This window comes from Argopecten irradians, chromosome 11 (assembly GCF_041381155.1).
Source record: "Argopecten irradians isolate NY chromosome 11, Ai_NY, whole genome shotgun sequence".
Lineage (NCBI taxonomy): Eukaryota > Metazoa > Mollusca > Bivalvia > Pectinida > Pectinidae > Argopecten > Argopecten irradians.
In genome coordinates, this window is record NC_091144.1 from 37434864 (window position 1) to 37456256 (window position 21393).

The window sequence follows — 21393 nt, forward strand, 5'->3', positions numbered from 1 at the left end:
TATCGTTGTGCTTTTACTGATAACAGGTTAAAACCCTAAATTGCGCGATTTGAAAATCGAACTGTACTCCAATGAGTACTTTAATATTTACAATAAAAAAACTCATTCCATTAATGAAAAGCTTAATTTGATGATGATGATGATGATGATGATGATGATGATGATGATACAATTAAAAGTGTAATAAGTATAAACATTGTATGTAATATGGAATGGGTTTTATTTTTCATTTTTTTCATTTTTTTTTCTTAAAGTGCATGTACGATATGTCCTTAACTCGAAAGGACTCCGTGCCAAATTTGAATCAATATGCGTGAAAAACAGATTGTAGATTTAAGTTATCCTTGAATTTACCGGACATCCAATGTGGATTCTGAGATACGCTCGAAGACTTAACTTGTAATAGAAACTTCCCTTTCAAGCAGTTAACACAGCAGAAATATGGTCGAGCGCCTATCGATCTCCACGTCAACAGATCCTGAAAGCACACAACCGACAGATTTTATTCGCTATTTAAACCACGGATTCGATTCGCGTGTTTGATAAAATGATACAGGTTTATTTAAATCGTTTCTATGAACGTATATATACAATTGGGTGATTTATGTAGATTTACGGTGGTACACTGCAGTGAAGCGCTGATACATACATGTCTCTCGTTATTTAAATAATCAGCACATAGAGCTACATTACGCCCAATATTCCATTTTAATTAAGGAATGCCATTCCTCATTTCTTTTCTGTCCGTGTATAGTGTATTTCTGATAATGGAACTGTTTTAGATTTGTTTCAGATATAATTAGACTTGTATATACAGAATACAAAGAACCAAACACAACACTCATTTTCTCTCCAGAGGCGCTCGTTATTTCAACGCGATCAGACCCGTATCCATGGAAACGTCCACTCTATCCATCGGTCAAGAGCAAAATGGACGAAGTGATATGAAAATGGAAACGAAATAATTGGAAAATTGGTTGGTTAGAAATCCGTCCCGAGCTTTTTATCCCATGTCACGCTATTTAAACATTTCACCGCGTCCCGTCCTTATGAACTGACCGTAAAACCGTAGCATCTCTGACGTAGCTATGACATCAACACCCCTGGCTTAATTAATCTTTATTTGTAAAAGTTTATATCTTGTGGGGTATTCTCAGTGTTAATGTCAATATTAAATGTAGTTTTACGTGGTATGTGTATAGATACTGTAATGATTGGGGTATATATATATATGATAAATTTAAAGAAAAATCCTTACGGACGAAATCTATAAGAAATAAAAACAATAACGACTGACTATATACTAGTCAGTCGTTATTGTTTTTATTTCTTAATAATATATATATTTAGAACAACATATATTTAGACTTACAAGTAATTATGTCTAGACACGTATAACGAAAGTGATAAATTACTTTGCGGGAAGAAAAACACCATTGCTTAAAAAAGACACGGGAACATTTTGACATGATTAGGACCTAGCCTCACGCTAACATTGAGTTCATACCACGATGAAATGAGGTTAAAGTACTTCTTCTAAGTACAATTAAAGTTAAACATCCCATACCGACCACCTCTATGTAAAGACCCCCTGCTTTATACGATCATGCGCTATCTTAGAGTCCCAAATGGTCATTCATAACAAAGGCTGACCTGTGTATAAAGACCACCTGGCTGTAGAGGTATTTATCTTCTCGTCCATTGGGTGGTCTGTATAGAAGGTTTGACTATATCCTGCCATTCTCGATATCTCTACACCCCTGGTCTATCTCATAGTACTCAGAGAAACAAATCTGAGCAAATCACAGGCCGGCAAAATTTTCTTTGAATACTACAGAGAGAGAGCGATATCTTACTTCAAAGCCACAGTCAACCACATTGTACTGTTATACGGATCTTTTCATGTACATCAAAGGACTAAATTACATGTTCTGTTCTGTTGCCTCAAGTTTTTCTATAAAGAAGTCCAAAGGTGTAGAGATCGTAAAATGTATGTAATTGAAACCTCCGAAATATCGAGGATGACGTCGATGATGCATACATGAGATTATAGTACACCGCAGTACTATTAAAGTGAAACCTTCCTTAGCGATTTGAATTGTAAAACAATTTCTGAAAATAAATGCTTATATATATATATCAATGTAAAGAAGGTTTAAATACATTCGCGGAAATAAACATTCGCAAATGTACTGTGATCGTGAAATTCGCAAAAATAAATGACATGCGAATGAAGATGGTTTACAGTACTACATCACATGTACAAAGGGAAGTAACTCTGATAAACAGGAGATCATCATGATCATCATGTTTAGGACAGAAATAAGAAAATCATATAATTTGACAACACTTTATTTGGAATGTTATATGTCACATACATTTTTTCCACACACGAACCTATATCATACTGTTTTCTGATACAATCTACATGTACATTAATTCTGGCTACAAGCTATCAACAAAAACAAAGAAATAAAGATTGATAAAAAAAAATACTGTCAGGTAGCATTGATTTCATGGAGTCTCATTCTTTTAATCTCAACATTTCCCCTTATGTAATGTTATTTAAAAATAAATTCATAATACTATTATTAAAATATGCATCATATGCATTTCAAATGTATCATTTTATAAATTAAAATTATTCAGAAGAAATTTTATTTCATTCTTTTTGCACCACAATCTAATAACTAATAAATGTAAAAATCTGAGTCCAACTAAATGAGTATGAAGTTGTTCATGACTAGAAATCTGACTTAAGATGGCAAGAAATTTAACTTTCATGGATTTTGCATTCTGTGCTGAACTTGATCTACATTCAATGAACCATTATCTAAGACAAGATATGTTTATTTCAAAGTCTGTCAAAATTACTTTCTGGAATGTTCATTTATAATTCTACAATCACCTCAGGACTCCAAAATACACTAATTCAAACTTAAATTTCCTGTCTATTTCCCCATTTTAAACAATCAGTCAAAATTAATGGATGGAACCTTTAAAAACAACCTTGAAGCTCTAGTTGAAGTAAGTGTATTCCTAGTTATAACCTTAACAGTTAGCAATAAAATAATAACATCAACAAATGCAAAAAAAATACTGTCACGGATAACATTTTGTCATGATCGTCATATTTGTTCAAATTCAAAATTATTTTGTTCATTATTCATGATTATTTTATTACATGACTAAAGACTGATATCATTTTATCTTAAAACAAAAATATCTTGGGTAACTCAAGATTATCAACAAAATCATTAACACTACATAAGCTCTTAGTTTTTCTGGCAAAATGGAAAGGGGAGATAATATTTTGTCATGATCTTCATTTGTTCAAATTCAAAAATATCCTTGATTGTTTATGACTAAAAGCTGAACTTCTTGATTGTATGCACAAAAATATTTTATCTTAAAACAATAATACCTAGGGTACTGTAAGAAAATCAACAAAATTGTCAATAACTAAACAAGCATGGAGATTTTCTGGCAAACAGGAAAGGGGAGATAAGCGTGTAACGATAGGGAGACTAGATTTAAACAAGTCACATTTGAGCTGCCATCAATACCCAGGGTTACAGTAGCCAACTTGATTCAAAGTAAACTAACATGAAAGAAAATTCTACATAAAACTACCAGTACTTTGAAACATTACTTATTTCAAACTAAACTAACAAGAAATGAAAACTAATAGAGTCTAAAATACCACATTCGATTTCAGATTCTGAATTGTTCCTCATTAAGATGTAGGAGTGAGGCACAGGTTTCTAAACCATGTCACCTTATTGCTAAAATATCCCACATTAAAAATATTATTAAAGAAGGCACCTTTACCATGTAGCTATCATGGAACAGAGATTGAGCAAAAATTTAGGATTTGTGTCATTTGTTCCATAAATGGGGTCCTTCTCGGATAAAATGGGGTCCCCTAATGTAATTGGAATGAGCTTTCTGAAAAAAGTAAGGTCCTTTTCATTTTCTATGCTTCAAAAGGATATTGGGACGGCTTCAACGCAAACCCTTTTATCATTAGTATTATGTTTTTGACATCTTAAACATATGGCCATTATGGCAACATAATATAAATTTCCCAATATACACGATGTTACTTTATACAGGACATTTGTTATTTAATAATGAACATGATTATTGCAAAACAGCCCAACATTGGAAGCACTGTTACTGTTTTTTAACTCATTCCCCCTGATAACACAATAAGACTCTTCTAAATCAAAGACTAGACTAGTCCATTATGAAACCTCAGGGTGAATGAGATTAGCACTTGGTAAATATTTGAGTCTTTAAGTTTGGAAGATATGGTGCATTGTAGATACCACAAACTCAAACCAAAACACCAGACAATTCCATAGCTTTTCATTGATTAATTTTGTTTTCGGTTTGGTTATACTTTAGGCTAGATAGTATTAGCTCATCACCCCTGAAGACACAGTTGAGCTTTTCTTGTTCAAAGGATGGAACAGATCATTATCAATTTTCAGGGGTGACTGAGTTAGTCATGTAATGGCATAAAGGCCTCAGTCTTTTGCCTGCATGAGGACTCTTTGGCTTTGTGGGTGCAATTAAGTAACAGGTGCAAGCATTTTGTTAAATAAGTGTGTTAATATATGTTTCTTTAGGATGAAGGCAGGCAGTGTTCGAGAATAACTCATGACCCAAGATGATGATCATAATTCCAGCAACATTTTCCTCCAAATATTTATACTTTGGCATCATAGAAACAGCCATAAGGCTTAGTGATATAGCACTTATTCAAAATAACACTCATTATAATGTCTAGTACATGCCTATATCTACTTTAAAAGTATTTTGTGTCCAGGAATTGGCGAGCGCTGCACATAAATGCATATCAATATACTGATTGAATATTTGATGTTAATAATGCTCCATTATCTTGGTTTCAGTTTAGCTAGATTGCATATGAATTTATTTCCACTCTCTCAGATATCATGTATTTGCATATTGCGGGTATGTATTGATTGTGACGTCATGTGTTTGCTAGAGTAACATCATACTTCTCACAGAAAATGACTTGAATTGCCCTCACAAAATAATGACGTAACTATCGCTACCTACCCGCAAGGGAGCTAACTCTGTAATATGCAAAGATGGAATAGGAGGCATACAAACACTTCCACATTTCTACTTCAGAAATATAATATCTATGACAATATATATTACCGAGTTATCTGCCCTTGTGGGAAATTATAGATCGTTGTGTCATGTGTTTGTGAAAATGTTATCATATTTGTCAGAGAAAACAACATATATTTTCCATTCGCAAACTAATGACATCACGATAGTTACCTACCCGCAAGGGCAGATAACTCTAATACACAAAGAAGGCATAGCTCTATGATGGTTATATCTGACCACCAACTTACAAACCGATCTAAAACAACATATACACAGATATGATCCACATATATATTAATCTATATATAATCAGCACTTTGGTTTTCTAATAACCCCTACATGGGGCACCTACAACATTTACACACACCTACATAATCAGCACTTAAGTTTCACCATAAAGATCAAATATTGAACAACTCAGCATTGCTTGATTAAGTTCCTAAACGCATTGCTTTAAAAGTATCAAATATTAGAAAATATATAAACCATCAACAAATGTTCTTTAAAATTTGTCATTTGACACAACCATCTTGAGCAGTATAAATACTCTGTGTATACTTGATAATGAATTCAAATGCATAAAATTCAGCACTTCTTTAAAGTAACAAGTTACAAGTACTATAAATAGTATATTAATTGAATATTAAAATTGGTTTTGTGTTGTTTTGTGAGAATTAACTCCTAAATACCCAGTAAAGGCTATTTATAAACTCATTCCTTGAACACAATGTTTTGGTTTTTTTTTCAAAAATATCAATGACAGTTATATTACACCAACCATACTACTATACATCCAAACCGTACTGATATAGCTCAACTGTTTAAAGAAAAGATCCGAACACCGAGAGAAAGGGATTACAATGATAATGGACGTTGTTCATTCAGGCGACTTCGTACAGATCAGACAGCTGATACATCCGTGACATTATCTTTTGTGACCAGCTTCATTAAACTTCCATTGGCTGGCCTCTCACTTCCATTCAACCATTTGTCGAAAAGCCTAAAACCAGAAAATGAAATCAACGATAAGCAATGCTCTATGTTTTTGTAATATATGATTCACATCATGAGTGAAACATCATTTACTGTTTGGTTTTTCTCTATACTCAATTTCTTGAGGAAGGAATATAGGCTAGCAAAAAAATAATATATGGTTGGGATTGAAATTAAGGAAAAATTTTTTTTAGATTTTTCAATTTACAAATTCAACAATGTAGTGCCTCTCACTGATCAATGATGATTATCTCCCTTTGTAGGCTGATATTGTGGGTTTTTTTGAAACAAATATGATTTTTCTGAAAACTGATTTTTTCTTTATCCAAATGAAGCAATGATACAGATATTTTTATTATACAGAAAGGTAAAAAAATCTGCTTACCCGGTCACAAACTCCAATGAAGTCCAAGTGGAGAAGTCTGCCTCTGACATAAATTTACGGTTCATTGGTGTATCCAAGGTAACTCTGAAACATAAATTTACGGTTCATTGGTGTATCTATGGTAACTCTGAAACAAAAATTTACCGTTCATTGGTGGGTATCCCTGAAACATAAATTTACGGTTCATTGATGAATCCATGGTAACTCTGAAACATAAATTTACGGTTCATTGGTGTATCCATGGTAAATAACTCTGAAACATAAATTTACAGTTCATTGGTGTATCCATGGTAACTCTGAAACATAAATTTACGGTTCATTGGTGTATCCATGGTAAATAACTCTGAAACATAAATTTACGGTTCATTGGTGTATCAACAAAGATAGTATACTTAGGTTGCATTAGATTTTGTATGATATTTCGTCCCCTCCCTCAACGTAACCCCCGCCTCTCTCTCTCTCTTTGATATCATAATTTAACAGTACATACATAGTCCTTTGAGAGTACAGTTCTGATGATATACTTACGGGAGAATGGCGGCAGTCAAGGTGTTGGCTGGCATTCCACCCTTGTCACACGCTAGACTTTTTACAAGTTGATGAACGGCAGCTTTGGCCATACCATATCCAATCATCCCTATAAATTCATTATCACAAATGTAGAATGTAAGTTTGAGAACATTTCACAATTACCATACTGTACTTTCCATTACTCATGTCCATCTTCAAACCTTATCATGATATTATGACAGAGATTTAAAGTAAAAGTGGATATTTTCGTGCATTGATCTTTTGAGCTTAAGACAGATAAATTAGCTTCCAAACTGTCCAAGTGTTCAATTTTAACATTGTGCTCTGTCTATTTCAAATAGATATATGTTTGCACATGGATATACTAAAGTGTTTAGAGAAATTTAAAGAAAGCAAAATGAGCGAAAATGTCCACGTCACCAACAAGATCACTTTTACAGTAATTTTATAACATAAAAAACATGCTACAAATATTTAAATGTAAAAGACAAACATGTTTTAATGAGGTGATGCGAATGTTACCTGGGGTTCCTTCTAATGCAGGCATGGCTCCTGTCAAGGTCAGCACGCCCCCTTCCTTCAAATGTTTGGAGGCAACACTAGCTGATATGGCGGAGGTCCATACGCTTTGTTTCCACATTAAATCAGCATTCTTCACAAAGTCTGAATTGAAATGTCATTGTCAATATTAGATCATAAATAAATAGCAATAGTAAGATAGCAATTAAAGTGATTCTAAATGATATGAAACAGAAATAAGTCAGGATAAGGCATATGGGAAGATTGAGGACTTATCTTAATATGTTAAATAGAAAACTGACATTTCATTCCCAGGGCTTTTTAATCATATCACATTTACTAGAGAGTTACCCTTTCGTTTATGTAAAGATATTCTTATTGTGAAAATTTTACCGATATGTGTGACATTTTGATGACTAGTACAATGTGTACACTGTCACCTTTGTCAGACAAATGACCAGGAACCAGCTTGCAGTTGCCAGATACCGTATGTACTGACCACTGGTCGGTGACTTTTCCTTGGATAATCTGTTTTTCCTCCACCTTCAAACCTGGCACATCCTTAAATGGCCCTAGCTTTTAAAAGTTTGAATAAGGAAATGTATTTTAATCAGATTGGTGAGTTTTATGATGTTTGTACCTTTAGATGCAGCATTACCACCTGCCCAGCCACCTGCCACACAGAACACTCCATCTAATTTGTTTCCCCCCAGCAGTGAGTCCATCTCTCCCAGCACCTGAGATTCCTGGTCCTTCCATGTGGCGTCAACCTTCACAAGGATGTTGGCATCAGCTTGTTCATTTGGTGCAAGATCAATAGATCCAACCCACTACAAACAAAATAAAAAATGTTTAAATAACAAGGAGACTTAAAGTGTGGCATTATCCCCCGCGCCCTGCAGTTGGTATAAAAACCCAAATACATCAAGGTCAAAGTAAAAATTATTCATGTATAACTTTAAAATTATGTGAGTATTGTAAAACTGAAAAAATACCAGCAGGTAATAAAAAAGAACCAGTAACCTAATATATACAAAAAGTTTCATACAGCTGCGTTGAATCGTTTTGGAGTTATAGCCCGGAAACAAAAAGAAACAGTAATTTGGTATTTTTGAAATAAGTTTCCATGGTTATGGAAAAAAAATAAAAAATTAAAGGTTTGCAATAGCAAAAGGCACAACTACTTGTCTGATTTATACAGAAAGTTTCAAGGCGCTGCATTGAACGTATCTTGAGTCATAGCCCGCAATCAAAATGAAGAATAATTAGGTATTTTTGACTCAGTTTCCATGGTAACGATTTTTTTTAAAGGAAGGTCCTCAATAACAAAAGGCACAACTAGGGCACTTGCCTGATATATACAGACAGTTTCATGGAGCTGTGTTGAACGGTTTTGGAGTTAAAGCCCGGAAAAAACTCTTGGATGGACAAACGGAGCCCAAAACAATTTCCCTTCAAAAGTGTTTGCCATTGAAAGCCATTTATTATTAGTTAATAACAAAAAATGTGAATGGGCAGTGCGTGATCAGTTTTAGATTGGAGTTAAAGCCCGGAAAAGAATCTTGGATGGACAGACGGAGCCCAAAACAATTTCCCTTCAAAAGTGTTTGCCATTGAAAGCCATTTATTATTAGTTAATAACAAAAAATGTGAATGGGCAGTGCGTGATCAGTTTTAGATAATAATTTTGATATTAAATTCAAATGTATAAAAAATTCAGCATTTCTTTAAAGTAATAAGTTACAAGTTTTATTTTCATTTTTTTCAAAGCATTTTAAGCAAAAGCGCAATAATGCTTTAATTCGGGAACAAAACAAAGTTGGCCGCAAAATCTGCAAACTTTCAAAATGACTTGGGATTAAAACTTATTGTGCTGGGGCTGTGAACAGGTTAGTGTTGATATATGTGAAGAATAACATCTTATTGTATTATCGGCGCGGTGACACATGCAGGCATTGCCCAGATTTTTTTTACATAACTTTTACCGAAGGTGGTGAAAAATTTGGCCACCGATGCATTTCATTCCTGGTGTTTTTATATTGTAAAGGGGTATTTTTTATATATGTATACTATATATTATTGACAGAACGTCAAACTCCTCTGGTTCAATATTGTTTTTCTTTTTATAAACTCAATGCCAGTAATTCAGCAAAGCTATGATTCTAATAATTAATAATTCTATAAATGGTGTCTAGCAGTACAGTTAGTCAGCGCTCACAATAAGCAATAAGAACAAAACACATGTCAACATTGATAAGACTGATGGGTCAGGGGAGATTACTCTTTCGCCGTTGGAAATCCTTTATTTACCTGGCATATTTCTATTTAGTAACACAGTTAAAAAACAACTAACGAAAGAATGGATTAACTTACAGCTGCGCTCTCAGATAGGCTTTGCCTAAAATTATATATATAGCCAGATTTAGCGGTGCTATCGGACCTGTTGTGTTGAGGAATGTCATTAATAATATAGAGCCAGACATTTTAAATTATTTGATAAATATCCAACCCAATCATCACACAATATTCTAAATGCACCTGACCTGAGCCTGAGGTGCTTGCGACATCAACTTTTCTATTAAAACGACTCTGGTGTAACGTTGGCACTGGTTTTAAAATTTATCAAATCTATTATTGTAAAGTCCTGGTCCATTTTCACTTGTATTCAACAAGATTGTAATGTTATTATCTAATACACACGGGCGTTTCCTATTATGTTTTATCTATACTGGAATTCCACACATTCATAAATTCATTAGACCTATGACTCTGTTCGGCCATGACCTCCGAACCCGGCTGAATGAACATCCATAATTGGTGCGAAATGCAATATAAAACTGCGATCGAAGTAGTCTTAAAATACTTGCATAGTTCTTCGTTTTGAAAAAAGAAACGCATGCTGAACCAAGTGCTCCTTTTCCTCCGTAAACCAAAACTCTTCCCACGGTAGTTGCCATGCTTAGCTGTTTCGAGAAAAAAAATTGACAAGCTCGCTGTCGATCAGAAGCTTGAATTACAAATCCAAAGTACGCTCTTTCAAGCGCTTTGAAGATGTCTAATAACCATAAACTTTATTTTAATACAAATAATTTATTCTCAGTCTTCTTATATCATTTTCCACTTATCATAAAACGTATGAGAAATATTGGGACGTCATATTCCATTTGTATTCTGTAACAAAATCACGTTATCTGAAATTGTGAATCGAGAAATTGCGTGACGTCATCATGGACCCTACTTGCCAAGAATGTAACCTTGGAACGGAGTAGCGAAGTAGCGACTAATTGCGTCTTTCGGACATTTAGTTGGTCAAAACAATTAATATATAACAACATCCATCTTGATAATCAAGTTTCACTATCAAATTGAAACGCAGTCGCTGATATGTCGCGTCATGAAGGTACGTAAGAGGTGTTATCAATCCAAAATGGCCTCCAATCGAACTATCAGTTTCTTCCGTAAAGTCTCGTGTATTGTGTGGTTGTGGTTATGATATTGCAAATTGCCAATAACATGTCTGCTTACTTAAAGCTTTCGCCTATTGTTTGCAAATAGATGACTTGTTTATGAAAGAAAACGATTAACGTGGGTTTAACGAGAGTAGACACCAATAACAATATTGTGATGTAATAAGATCTGGGCAATACCAGGAACATCAGCTTCCTTCTTCATCAGTAACAACGACAGCATCACAGAAAGCTTTGTAGCTTTTTAATTATGTTCAGTAGATTTAGTGCTTCTAAAGCATAAGCAGTCAATCCGAAACATCGTCATAAATCGCTAGGTTGCCAAGACCCACGTTTGATTGATTAATTCTGTCTCTATGCATGGTTGTGTATTAAACTGAAATAATGGAATGAAATAACACGAGTGCTATTTGAAGAAAGTTGGTGGTAAACATCATTGCTAACTGATTTTACAAAGTGAAATTTTCCAGTAGTTCTGTCAATACTTTAAGAGAAGCCTGATTGATGTTTTAGACTTAAAATCATCCATTATATTTGGCTAATCTGTTATCGGCCAAATCTTTTATCTCCCTCGTGACATTACATATTTGTTTAACTTGTGGAAATAGGTTATTACCAATAAAAAGAAGGATGAATATCAATTTGTGACTTCAGTAAATTAGGGAACCTGTGATAAAGCAATTATAGTCATGCATGGTTAGATTGTGAACAAGTTATATAGCTAGTTATCTATAATGACAGTAAGACATATCAAATCTGCTAAGTATAAATATATATAGATGCTGATGTTGGTTAATTAGTTAAGTATTTCTAGGATTATGCGAGCTTGTATCGGTATGATTTGGGAAAAGTGTGGAATGAAGGAAAGGTATATGATGCACATGCATGCTTTTGAAAAGATCAGTGGTATATTTTAATACACTATACAATGCATTTTGCTTTATAATAGGTTTGTACAAATATAATTGTAGGAAGCATTTGGTTGTATTCAGTAGTAATAAACATCAGCAAAAATTGGTGAGTCATTACAGTATGATACATGTGATTGTGTCGGTTACAAACTTAGATTGACAAACCAAAATATCAGCCTGTACACTTGCAATTGTTTAAATTTGGTGTCATTAGTTTAACATCTGACTTAACAACTTGGGTCATTTAAGGACATACCAATTTTAGATAGTGGTGGAAAGCCGGAGTATCTGGAGAAAAATATGAAAACCAACCATACAAAAGCAACCAGTCGTCAGAATCAGTATACGTACCTTGCAACAGCTCACATAGGCTTGTGGTAATAACATATATAGAATATGTTGAGACATCTTAGCCACTTAGCCACCACGGCCCAATGACCAGGCATATGTTACAGAAGTGTAATTACTAATATGTTATACTTACATGATTTTACATGCTCCATCATGGATCATGCTTGTGTTCTTTATACACACAACATTATTTAATGTATAGCTTTATAAAAGTATTTGTTTCGTCTCTCGCAATTTTTTTTGATGAAGCTGATGTCAAGGGAATTAGTTTTTCCCCTGAAATCAGTTTCCTTCTATAACCAAAAAAAGTTGTTGTCTATATTATAGTACCCAGTAGTTAAGAAAATGTACTAGTTTATTTATATAGAGCAAGTTCTATAGTATTATTGTATACGTACATGTGGAGAATTTTAAGTTAATCAATATGCCTTTTAAATATGAAAGATAGATGACTAAAATTAGATAATTTCATATAATTTATTTTCCTGGAAGTAAACTGAAGTGGTGAACTGATGATCATTAGAATAATTTGATAATTAAGAAATGTATGTAAAAATTTATAAATTTATATAGAATTTAAATGAAAAATAAACAGAAGCTAAAAGCCACATGCACAAAGTCCATAAACCGTAAAATGATATTCTCTTGTTGATAATTATTTTTGCCTTTGATTTTTCCGCAGGGGTCAGCTGTGATTCGTGTCTGAAGGGAAACTTTCGAGGGAAACGTTACAAGTGCCTGGTTTGTTACGACTATGACCTGTGCGCCACCTGTTATGAGGCTGGGGCTACCACGACGCGGCACACTGCTGACCACTCCATGCAATGTATTCTCACAAGGAATGACTTTGGTGAGTCTGTGTGTTTCTCTTGTAATCCTGCTGTTTTCAAGTAAAATCTGTAGGGTTGGATACCAATACTCATTATTAGGCAACAAAAAAATATGTCTGTTTAGGGTTACGCGACCGACTCTAAAAAAAATTTCAACTTTTCTACGAAAAAGCATTGAAAGTCGGTATTTCGAACTCAGACTTCGGTTCCGGCCATTACTGTAATTAGTGTGAAAGAAACAAAAAAACAAAAATTCCTGACCTACCGACCCTATTTTTTTTGCCAATGTAACCCTACTTGTTTTTAAAATAGCAGTCCATACACAATTTCAAAAGTACCAATACATGTACTCTTATAATTATCAGTATGTAAAAAAAATAAAGACATTATTTTCTAAGAAAATCCACATGTAAACTGTTAAAAAAAAGTGTTGCAATTCTGTTTTATATTGCAAAATACATTGTTTGAACAACAAATTGTATATATATATATATATATTCTTGTATAATTACAATTTTAAAGCAAATAACATCTCTTTGTAGCATTATAATTTGGTATTTTTGGTCTTCTATTAAAAAGGGATTCATTACCATTTTACTGGAAAACATTTATTTTATTATGCATATTTAAAAAATATACACGTACTTCAAGTTTATTGGCAAAAACTGACTAATTTGCATTGAATTGATTAATTTTGAATGCTAATTATATTAATTGAGTTCCTGGTAATTTTTAAATGTTGTCTGGAATCATTGTAACAATTCCACAAAAAATACAAAGAAACTGAGAAATTTTAATTAGGAACCTCTCAGAATTTTAGTGCAAAGAACCAATAAAAATTGAGTTAACAGCACTGAAATCGTCTTCTACAAATAACAATCAATGCAAACAACTGTTTTAACAATGAATTGTCTCAGTGGTTTTTTTATGCACATATTGTTGAGGCTAGACATGTGTGTGTAGTCCAGCAGTTTATGTTATCATCAGGTGGCATCTATGATAAATACCTTTATCTTTTAGATTACAACAGCTGCTGTTGTTTATAGAAATCATACCCAAATCTTGTGACATATCATATGCTTCATCACAATACATATATACCGTATTTGACCCAATAAGCGCCCATGTCCCTATAAGCGCCCCTCCCCCTTTTTGAGGCCTCAATTTGAATTGCCCAGGCATAAATAAGGACCAAAACTACATAAAACGGTATAAATTTGCAATAATTTTGACTTATTAGCACCTTTTCATTTTTATCAATTTTTAAGTGCCCTGGGCGCTTATTGGGTCGAATACAGTATATATTTTACAGAGGAAAAATATAACAATAAATTTTAACAATAACAACAACCTTTTATATAATTAGGTATCTTTTAATTTCTTTATATATTGATGCATTGATAGTTTATACATTTATATATATAACTGAAGATGACATGTTCAAGAGCAATAAACCGGGGTGATTTAGTCAAAATGGGTTAAGATGTAAATGAAAAGGTGACATTATTCATTGAAAGCACCCATGTCATTCAAGTTTGTTTTTTATAAAGGTTTAGTAATTGAACTGAAGATTTCAGTTGACCTTGATTGAAAGAAGAAAAAATCTATTTGAAGAAGCCATTTCAAAATTTGTGGAATTAATGTGATCGATTGAAAGAACAAAAAATTGATAGGAATTCTGAATAAAATCTTTTGGATTTAATAGCACAGTCATTACAATACAGGGGTTTCAAGATCCCAAAACAACATGGGTAAACTATAATTTGCTGTTGATTAATCCAACCTTCCGATGATTATTAAGACGCCACATTCACGTCAAGATATGATTTCAGAATCACTGGAAGGTAGAAGAAATCAGCAGTAAATTGTACTTGACTTACTTTGGATCTTAAAACCCAAATATTCAAATGAATATATATACAATTTTTCCTTGTGATCTGAAATATGAATGTCTTCTATGATGATTATAGATTTATTCTACGGAGGTGAGGCTCTGACAGCAGAGCAGACCCAGGCTTTTACCTGTCCATACTGTGGTAAGATGGGATTCACCGAGGCTAGTCTCCAGGAGCACGTCACCTCGGATCATTCAGACGCTTCCACGGAAGTTGTAAGTACTAAATATATATCAATATAGAAATAGCAAACAGATTCATTAACTTTCTACAATCGTGGATGATAATGAAGAACAATAGTTTAGCCATTCCAATCATGTTGACATTGCAATGTATTTACATAATATTATAATTTATGCACATGCATTTAAAAAAAAAAAAATATTCCACTCCTGTTGGTGAGGCCGGGTTAGTTTACGTTTCATGCCTTGTGTTTGAAGAATCATGCCTTCAAGTTGTGATTCCCCTGCTGTGTCACTTTCAAGGGGGTGAAAGATTCTGTTAACCTTACCATTGCTGTTAGTCTTAACCCCCTCAAAATACATTTAGATTCTTCTGATTCAAAGACTGGAATATTCCACTTTGGAATGTCCGGGCTGAATGAGTTACTATGAAGAGATCTCAATAATTGAAAAATTCTGACAGAGAACATAATACATACGAAATATAACGTGATAATTAATTAATTTCTCGTCTATCTACAGGTGTGTCCAATTTGTGCTGCTTTGCCGGGAGGAGATCCGAACTACGTTACAGATGACTTTGCAGAACATTTGACCTTACAACACAGAATCCCAAGAGAATTTATATCCTTTAAATAACATTCATCAGCATTGAATCATATCGAAGGCTATTTCTGTTCCAAGCATGGACTCTAGATTTGGGGTTAAAATAATTGGAACACATTATTGATTACTTACAAATAACAAGCAAATCATAATATACTGCCCGGTATTGATGTTATATAGACCTTCTTCATGTGTACTTGTTGGCTTTATAGTAAAGAGATTGAATAACAGTCGAAATTGTTCCAAAGAAATAAATTAAGGAATACTTAATAATCCTTGAAATAATGTAAATTTTTTAAAAATGTAAATAATATTGTGCATGCATGCGCATGAGACACAAATTTTATTGTTTTGAGCTCAATGCTTCAAATGATGAAATTTTATCATAATTTTAATTTTGCCCTATTATCGAAACGTGTAGTATTAAACTGGCGGTTTTTCTCTGGATATTCTATATATACTTAATCTCCATGTATGTTAGTTTCCTTAACATCTGTGCACGATGAACCTGTTGGTATCCGACATGTGCGGAGAATTCCTCACCCTGGACGAGGGGTAGGGGGAAACAGGTCTAGAAGAGCAAATATGCACTTTTCCTCTGGAGGTACATCGCTGACGGGGCTCTCTCCGGGAGGGCGAGAAACGATGGACCCGATCGCAGAACTTTTGTCTCAGTTGTCTAGTGTGAGGAGTCGAGCTGCTGCAGCCCAAAGTGTATCTTCACAGCTTCAACAGCTAGAAATGCAGTTACAGTCAACCAGGTATGGACAGCGGTACGGTTCATTATTGTACATTGACAAATCACAGATTTATCTCCCCTTATGGTCCAATATATTGATTGTTATACTGTGTTTTTATGAGCGAAAAGGACAAATGTATTGCTCTGAAAATGTTAAAATGTTGGCATAATTGTATATTTGCATATTACAGAATTAACTGCCCTTACGAATAGGTCTTGATGATTATGTTGATAGTTCTGTTTTTGTGGGTGTACGATATCATATTTTATAGGGAAAAGGAAGGTATTTTGTTCACAAAATATGAAAAATGATAAAATGTTGACATTACTTTTGATACCTACCTGCAAAGGCAGATAACTCTGTAATATGCAAAGACTGAAACTGAATAGTGTTATAAAGTTGTCATTGATTTTAAGATATTTCTGATCATTTACATGAAGTTTTCTTTAAAAACTATGATAACTTGTAGTAACTAAATGTTATCATTACCACTCTTCATTATGGATTTCTAGAATGGGACACATTGTTCCTAAATAAAACTCCAGATTCCTGGGATATGATTTTGATAGAACAACTTTTGTTTGAAGTCCTGAGGTATGGTCTATAATTCATCTGATCAATTTTCAGACAACAACTGGAGCGTTTGCCAAATAGACGTACAATGGAATCGGGAAAATCCAACATTACCAATTCTTCAACTACTGGCATCAGCACAGACTCACAGAGTCAGGGGGGCAGTACTAATCAAACAGCTGTCAACACGGACTCGCCATACTTATTAGCCAGGTAATATCTCATTAGGGATAGATAATTAGCAGATAATCAGAGTACTGCCCTGGCAGCTATCAAAACTCCAATACAAGACTTAATTCAGTTACAATGTCTCTGCCTACAAAACAAGACCATATGGAGTCATATCTTCCTCAGATTAACTGTAAAACAGATTTCCTTCATGTGCAATTTTATTTTGTAATTTTCACAGTTGAGGTTAATATGCAAAAATTTATCTCCTCAAATTACCATTTACATGTGCATTTATAAAATTGAAAGATATATATTTCATTTCAGTTTTTGAATCTACAAAAGTTAATCTTCTTTGTAGCCGCTAGTGCTTTTTCGATTAAAAAAGTTCGTCGAGTATTGTTGGTTCGAGGTGTTTGATCAATTAATAGAGTAAGAAATCTGTAATCGGGTTTCGTCAGAATTTTACGACACCATGATAAACCAAAGTATAAAGTGAAGAAAATAAAGCGACATAAAACATGACAGCATAGAGAGGCCTCGCAATCGTCAGCCTTCAAAGGAAATTTTTTATATGAGACTTATTTATAAATACATAAGGAATAAAATATTCGATTTTTAATCGATCATTTATTGGTTAAAATAAAGGGGCCGCGGTGGCTGAGTGGTTAAGATGTCCCGACATATTACCACAAGCCCTCCACCTCTGGGATGTGGGTTCGAATCCCATGTGGGGCAGTTGCCAGGTACTGACCGCTGGCCGGTGGTTTTTCTCCGGGTACTCTGGCTTTCCTCCACCAACAAACCTGGCACGTCCTTATATGACCCTGGCTGTTATTAGGAGGTAAAACTAAACAAACCAAATGGTTAAAATAAAACTGATGATTTACCATCAAATTTCAGCCAATTCCAAACACTAGTAGCCGCAGAAGAAAATTGTCTTACAGTACTAGTAAACATACGAAATGAATACCACATTTGTTTTACCTCATTAACTCATTCACCCCTGAAATTCCAAAATGGACTATTCCAAGCTTTGAACTAGAATAATCTAAATGCGTCTTAAGGAATGAATGGCTTAAATTTGCTGTAAGTCCTAAAAGGGATGGAGGTGGGTGGTTGCATCATTTCCAACCACCAGCATTGTCTCATTATTGTTTGGGACCAAATAATTGGGACCTATATTTTGACCTTTGACTTCAATTTAAGAAAAGATTTTTTGTCTCTCTCTCTCTTTTATGCTACAAGGTATGTTGGTCCATTTAGTATGTGGGTGTTTCGTACCAAAACTGGGTCACTGACCTAAATATTACCTTTGACCTCAATAACAGAATTAAAAAACTGGTAAGGGCTCTTTCTTCATTTCTACAAGGCACCGGAACATAGGTAAACAACCTATTCGTACTTGGCACAAAGGGGAATTGTCTTGTTATATCTCTAGATGTACTTTTCATGATTGCAATTAAGTGTTTTCATAATACACTACTACATTCATTGTACTTCCGAATTTTGGAGTTTGTCCATTTGTTATTGTAATAACCTGCATTGATGGTTCACTGAAATTTGAAGTGAAGGTGCAATTTGTCAAAATTAAGTAAGTAAACAAAAAAAGAGTATTACTCAGTAAATCAGTCATCCAGTAGGTCCTTGAGAGTATATGTTTTTGACTTCCAAAATATCAGATTTGACTCAAGGGTTTGAAGCAGATGTCTATTTGTCATATGATTTTATTTGACTCCTGAGATTTCTGAGGAATCTTATTTGACTTCTGAAACTACTAAAAGTTAATGGTCAACTGGATGCCCTGGAAATTAAATGTCCTTTCCAAGCACCATATCAACGTCCTCAATATTTTAGCACCACTATATCTGGGACCTATTAGAATGCTATTGTTCTGATTTAACTGTTGACTTTAATTTGTTTTGTGTTGTAGGTGCCTCGACTCTACTGTGACGGAGTCAGAACAGAGTATATACGAGGAGCGTGAGGATCGTGGTGCGTTTGTGCAGGAACTATTATTATCCACATTGACAGAACAGTTACACTTAGAGCAGGACTTGGATACGTTAATAGGTGGTGATAGTTCAAATGATTCAGAAAAGAGGAGTAGCAAGTTACCCACGACTACTTCAAGTGAAGGTGATCAACATCCTGGTGCAGGGGGTGCAAGTCCTGTACATCAGCAACAAAATACAAATAGCCTGGGAAGGGATCCGGGCACTGCTGCCAAGTCTTCATTAACAGAGAAAGGCAATCAGGTTTCTCCCACACAGAAACAGCACGCAGGAGGAGGAGGAGGCGGCACTGTGGTCACGCTTTCTCGACAAAGTCAGGGGCACTCATTTCAGGGTGTTACCCTTCGACAAAATCATGGATCCACCATGTCTGGTGGGAGTCAAGTTTATAATTCACTTCCAGGCTCAAATGCAGTTCAGGCTTTGGCTGGGGCTGGGATTGGCGCTGGAAATCTTCACCCTCTCCCTGGGCGGCCAGGGTCAGGGGGCAGAGACAGAGACGGTCGTGTGAATCCGGCCGCTGCAAAAAAGAACATGTACAAACAGTTACCGACATCTCAAGCTTCTGATCGTGAGCCCCCACCCCACTGAGGCGATAATATATCTGGGAATTTGGGAAAGGATATAATGAAAATGGGACAGATACTTTGCTTCTTTATTCAGAATATCTTCATTTGACCCGAGAGTCGGATGAAGTTGGATAATAATTATTACATAGTTATTGTTGAGGCTATATTTATTGCTTAAAATGGCGACAGACGTCGCTGCATTATGTACTAGTAAGTCTACTGGTTTTTATTTTAATTTTTTTTTCCAATTAAACAAAAAGCAAAGAGACATGTTTTCATTGACGCTATGGCTGTGTGCAGTTCCTATGAAATGTAAGAGAGGGATTATTATCACATGCCAAATATGTACTGGTGTGTGCCGTCACTACTTCCATGTCCGTGTTGATCGTAATGTGATATGTTTATTATATCCTTGGCTCACTACATACCGTCATAGATGTGCACATATATAAGGACGTCAAACTTTGCATCCAAAATCATTCTTCTAGTGTTGTTCATATTCCTTTTAATATCATTTTAATAAATAAAGCAAAGGAATTCAGGTGATGCTGATGATGATTGTTGGTGAAATAAATATTTACCATGTGGAACAGAAATTTTGAGATACCATATTCATATAAGAATACATATAAGATGTTTGGAATTTTCTTAAAGGAAAATGTACAGGTATAATATTTGAAAGTTGGCGTCAAAAAAGATTTCAGCTGATCATGATGAGAGGAAGAAGTTTCGGCGTTTGCAGGATAGCTTTAATTTATGTTATGCTTGCATCAACTGATGGAATTCATAATTTGTTAATTCATACGTAGCACCAAGTCTTATGTTTCATAACTTAATAGAGCAATACAGATATGATGGTGATAACCAACTACCAGTAACCTTAATGTAAACCTTGCTGGAAGATGCTTAATTACATCATTTGATAATTATAAAATCTTTTGCACAAGACAACTTGTCCTTCATTGTGTTAACAAGAGATATTGATCTCTGCTTTAGCCATTGGTCCAGTTTGTGAACATTATCAATGATACATTTTCTGTGATATTAGCCTATGCTGTTCATAATGTGTAAGTGAAATATGTTGTATGTCTATACCAATCAGATTTTACCGTAGGCGTATGAGCTATATGTTGATATTCTGTTCAGCCAATGGAGATCTGTTGTTCCTACATTTCCTTAGAACAGATATATAATGGCCTCTTGTTCTTCTACTACAAGTGTGAATCAATTAAAAAATTCTTAGTTCTATTTAACACCTCGGTATTATTAATTTATGTGTAGATGTGGATATAGCTTCAGATCAAAAGCAGATTCTAATCTTTTACTATCTGGGATGTTTTATTTCCAATTAGGGCTTTTCTAGCAAAGTATCTACCTTTACCCAGGATTTGTAGGGAAACATATCGTAAGATTTGTTAGATAAATTACTTACAAGTGCATCTAAGGGGAAGGAAATCCAATGTGTTAACAAAGTAATAAGATTTGGTTCCTTTTATCAAAGTTCTGA

General features: G+C 34.4%; 2 protein-coding genes across 3 annotated transcripts; one reads left to right on the top strand and one right to left on the bottom strand.

The window, feature by feature from the left end:
- Positions 1-2336: 2336 nt before the first annotated feature.
- LOC138335467 (dihydropteridine reductase-like) lies at positions 2337-10582 on the bottom strand. Its single transcript, XM_069284568.1, has 6 exons — positions 10447-10582; positions 8220-8409; positions 7583-7723; positions 7058-7166; positions 6530-6613; positions 2337-6151 (listed from the first exon to the last, which is right to left on the bottom strand). The coding sequence occupies exons 1-6, from the start codon at positions 10534-10536 to the stop codon at positions 6052-6054; spliced, it is 714 nt and encodes a 237-aa protein (XP_069140669.1). The 5' UTR covers positions 10537-10582; the 3' UTR covers positions 2337-6051.
- Positions 10583-10790: 208 nt separating this feature from the next.
- LOC138335468 (E3 ubiquitin-protein ligase KCMF1-like) lies at positions 10791-21139 on the top strand. 2 transcript variants are annotated; one of them, XM_069284569.1, is made up of 7 exons: positions 10791-10979; positions 12991-13158; positions 15109-15248; positions 15738-15839; positions 16323-16594; positions 17189-17347; positions 19236-21139. In XM_069284569.1, exons 1-7 carry the CDS (start codon positions 10964-10966, stop codon positions 19906-19908), a joined length of 1530 nt encoding a protein of 509 aa, XP_069140670.1. In that variant the 5' UTR covers positions 10791-10963; the 3' UTR covers positions 19909-21139. The 2 variants fall into 2 exon arrangements, with proteins under 2 accessions (XP_069140670.1, XP_069140671.1); XM_069284570.1 differs by having other exon boundaries at positions 16323-16582.
- Positions 21140-21393: the final 254 nt, after the last annotated feature.

Coding starts and splice junctions, on each gene's coding strand:
- LOC138335467 (XM_069284568.1), bottom strand. CDS start 10,536: ATGGCAACTACCGTGGGAAGAGTTTTGGTTTACGGAGGAAAAGGAGCA. Junction 7,167..7,582: donor TGCATTAGAAGGAACCCCAG/GTAACATTCGCA, acceptor ATGAATTTATAG/GGATGATTGGATATGGTATG. Junction 6,614..7,057: donor TTGACTGCCGCCATTCTCCC/GTAAGTATATCA, acceptor TTTATGTTTCAG/AGTTACCTTGGATACACCAA.
- LOC138335468 (XM_069284569.1), top strand. Junction 13,159..15,108: donor TCTCACAAGGAATGACTTTG/GTGAGTCTGTGT, acceptor TGATGATTATAG/ATTTATTCTACGGAGGTGAG. Junction 16,595..17,188: donor TCAACCAGGTATGGACAGCG/GTACGGTTCATT, acceptor ATCAATTTTCAG/ACAACAACTGGAGCGTTTGC.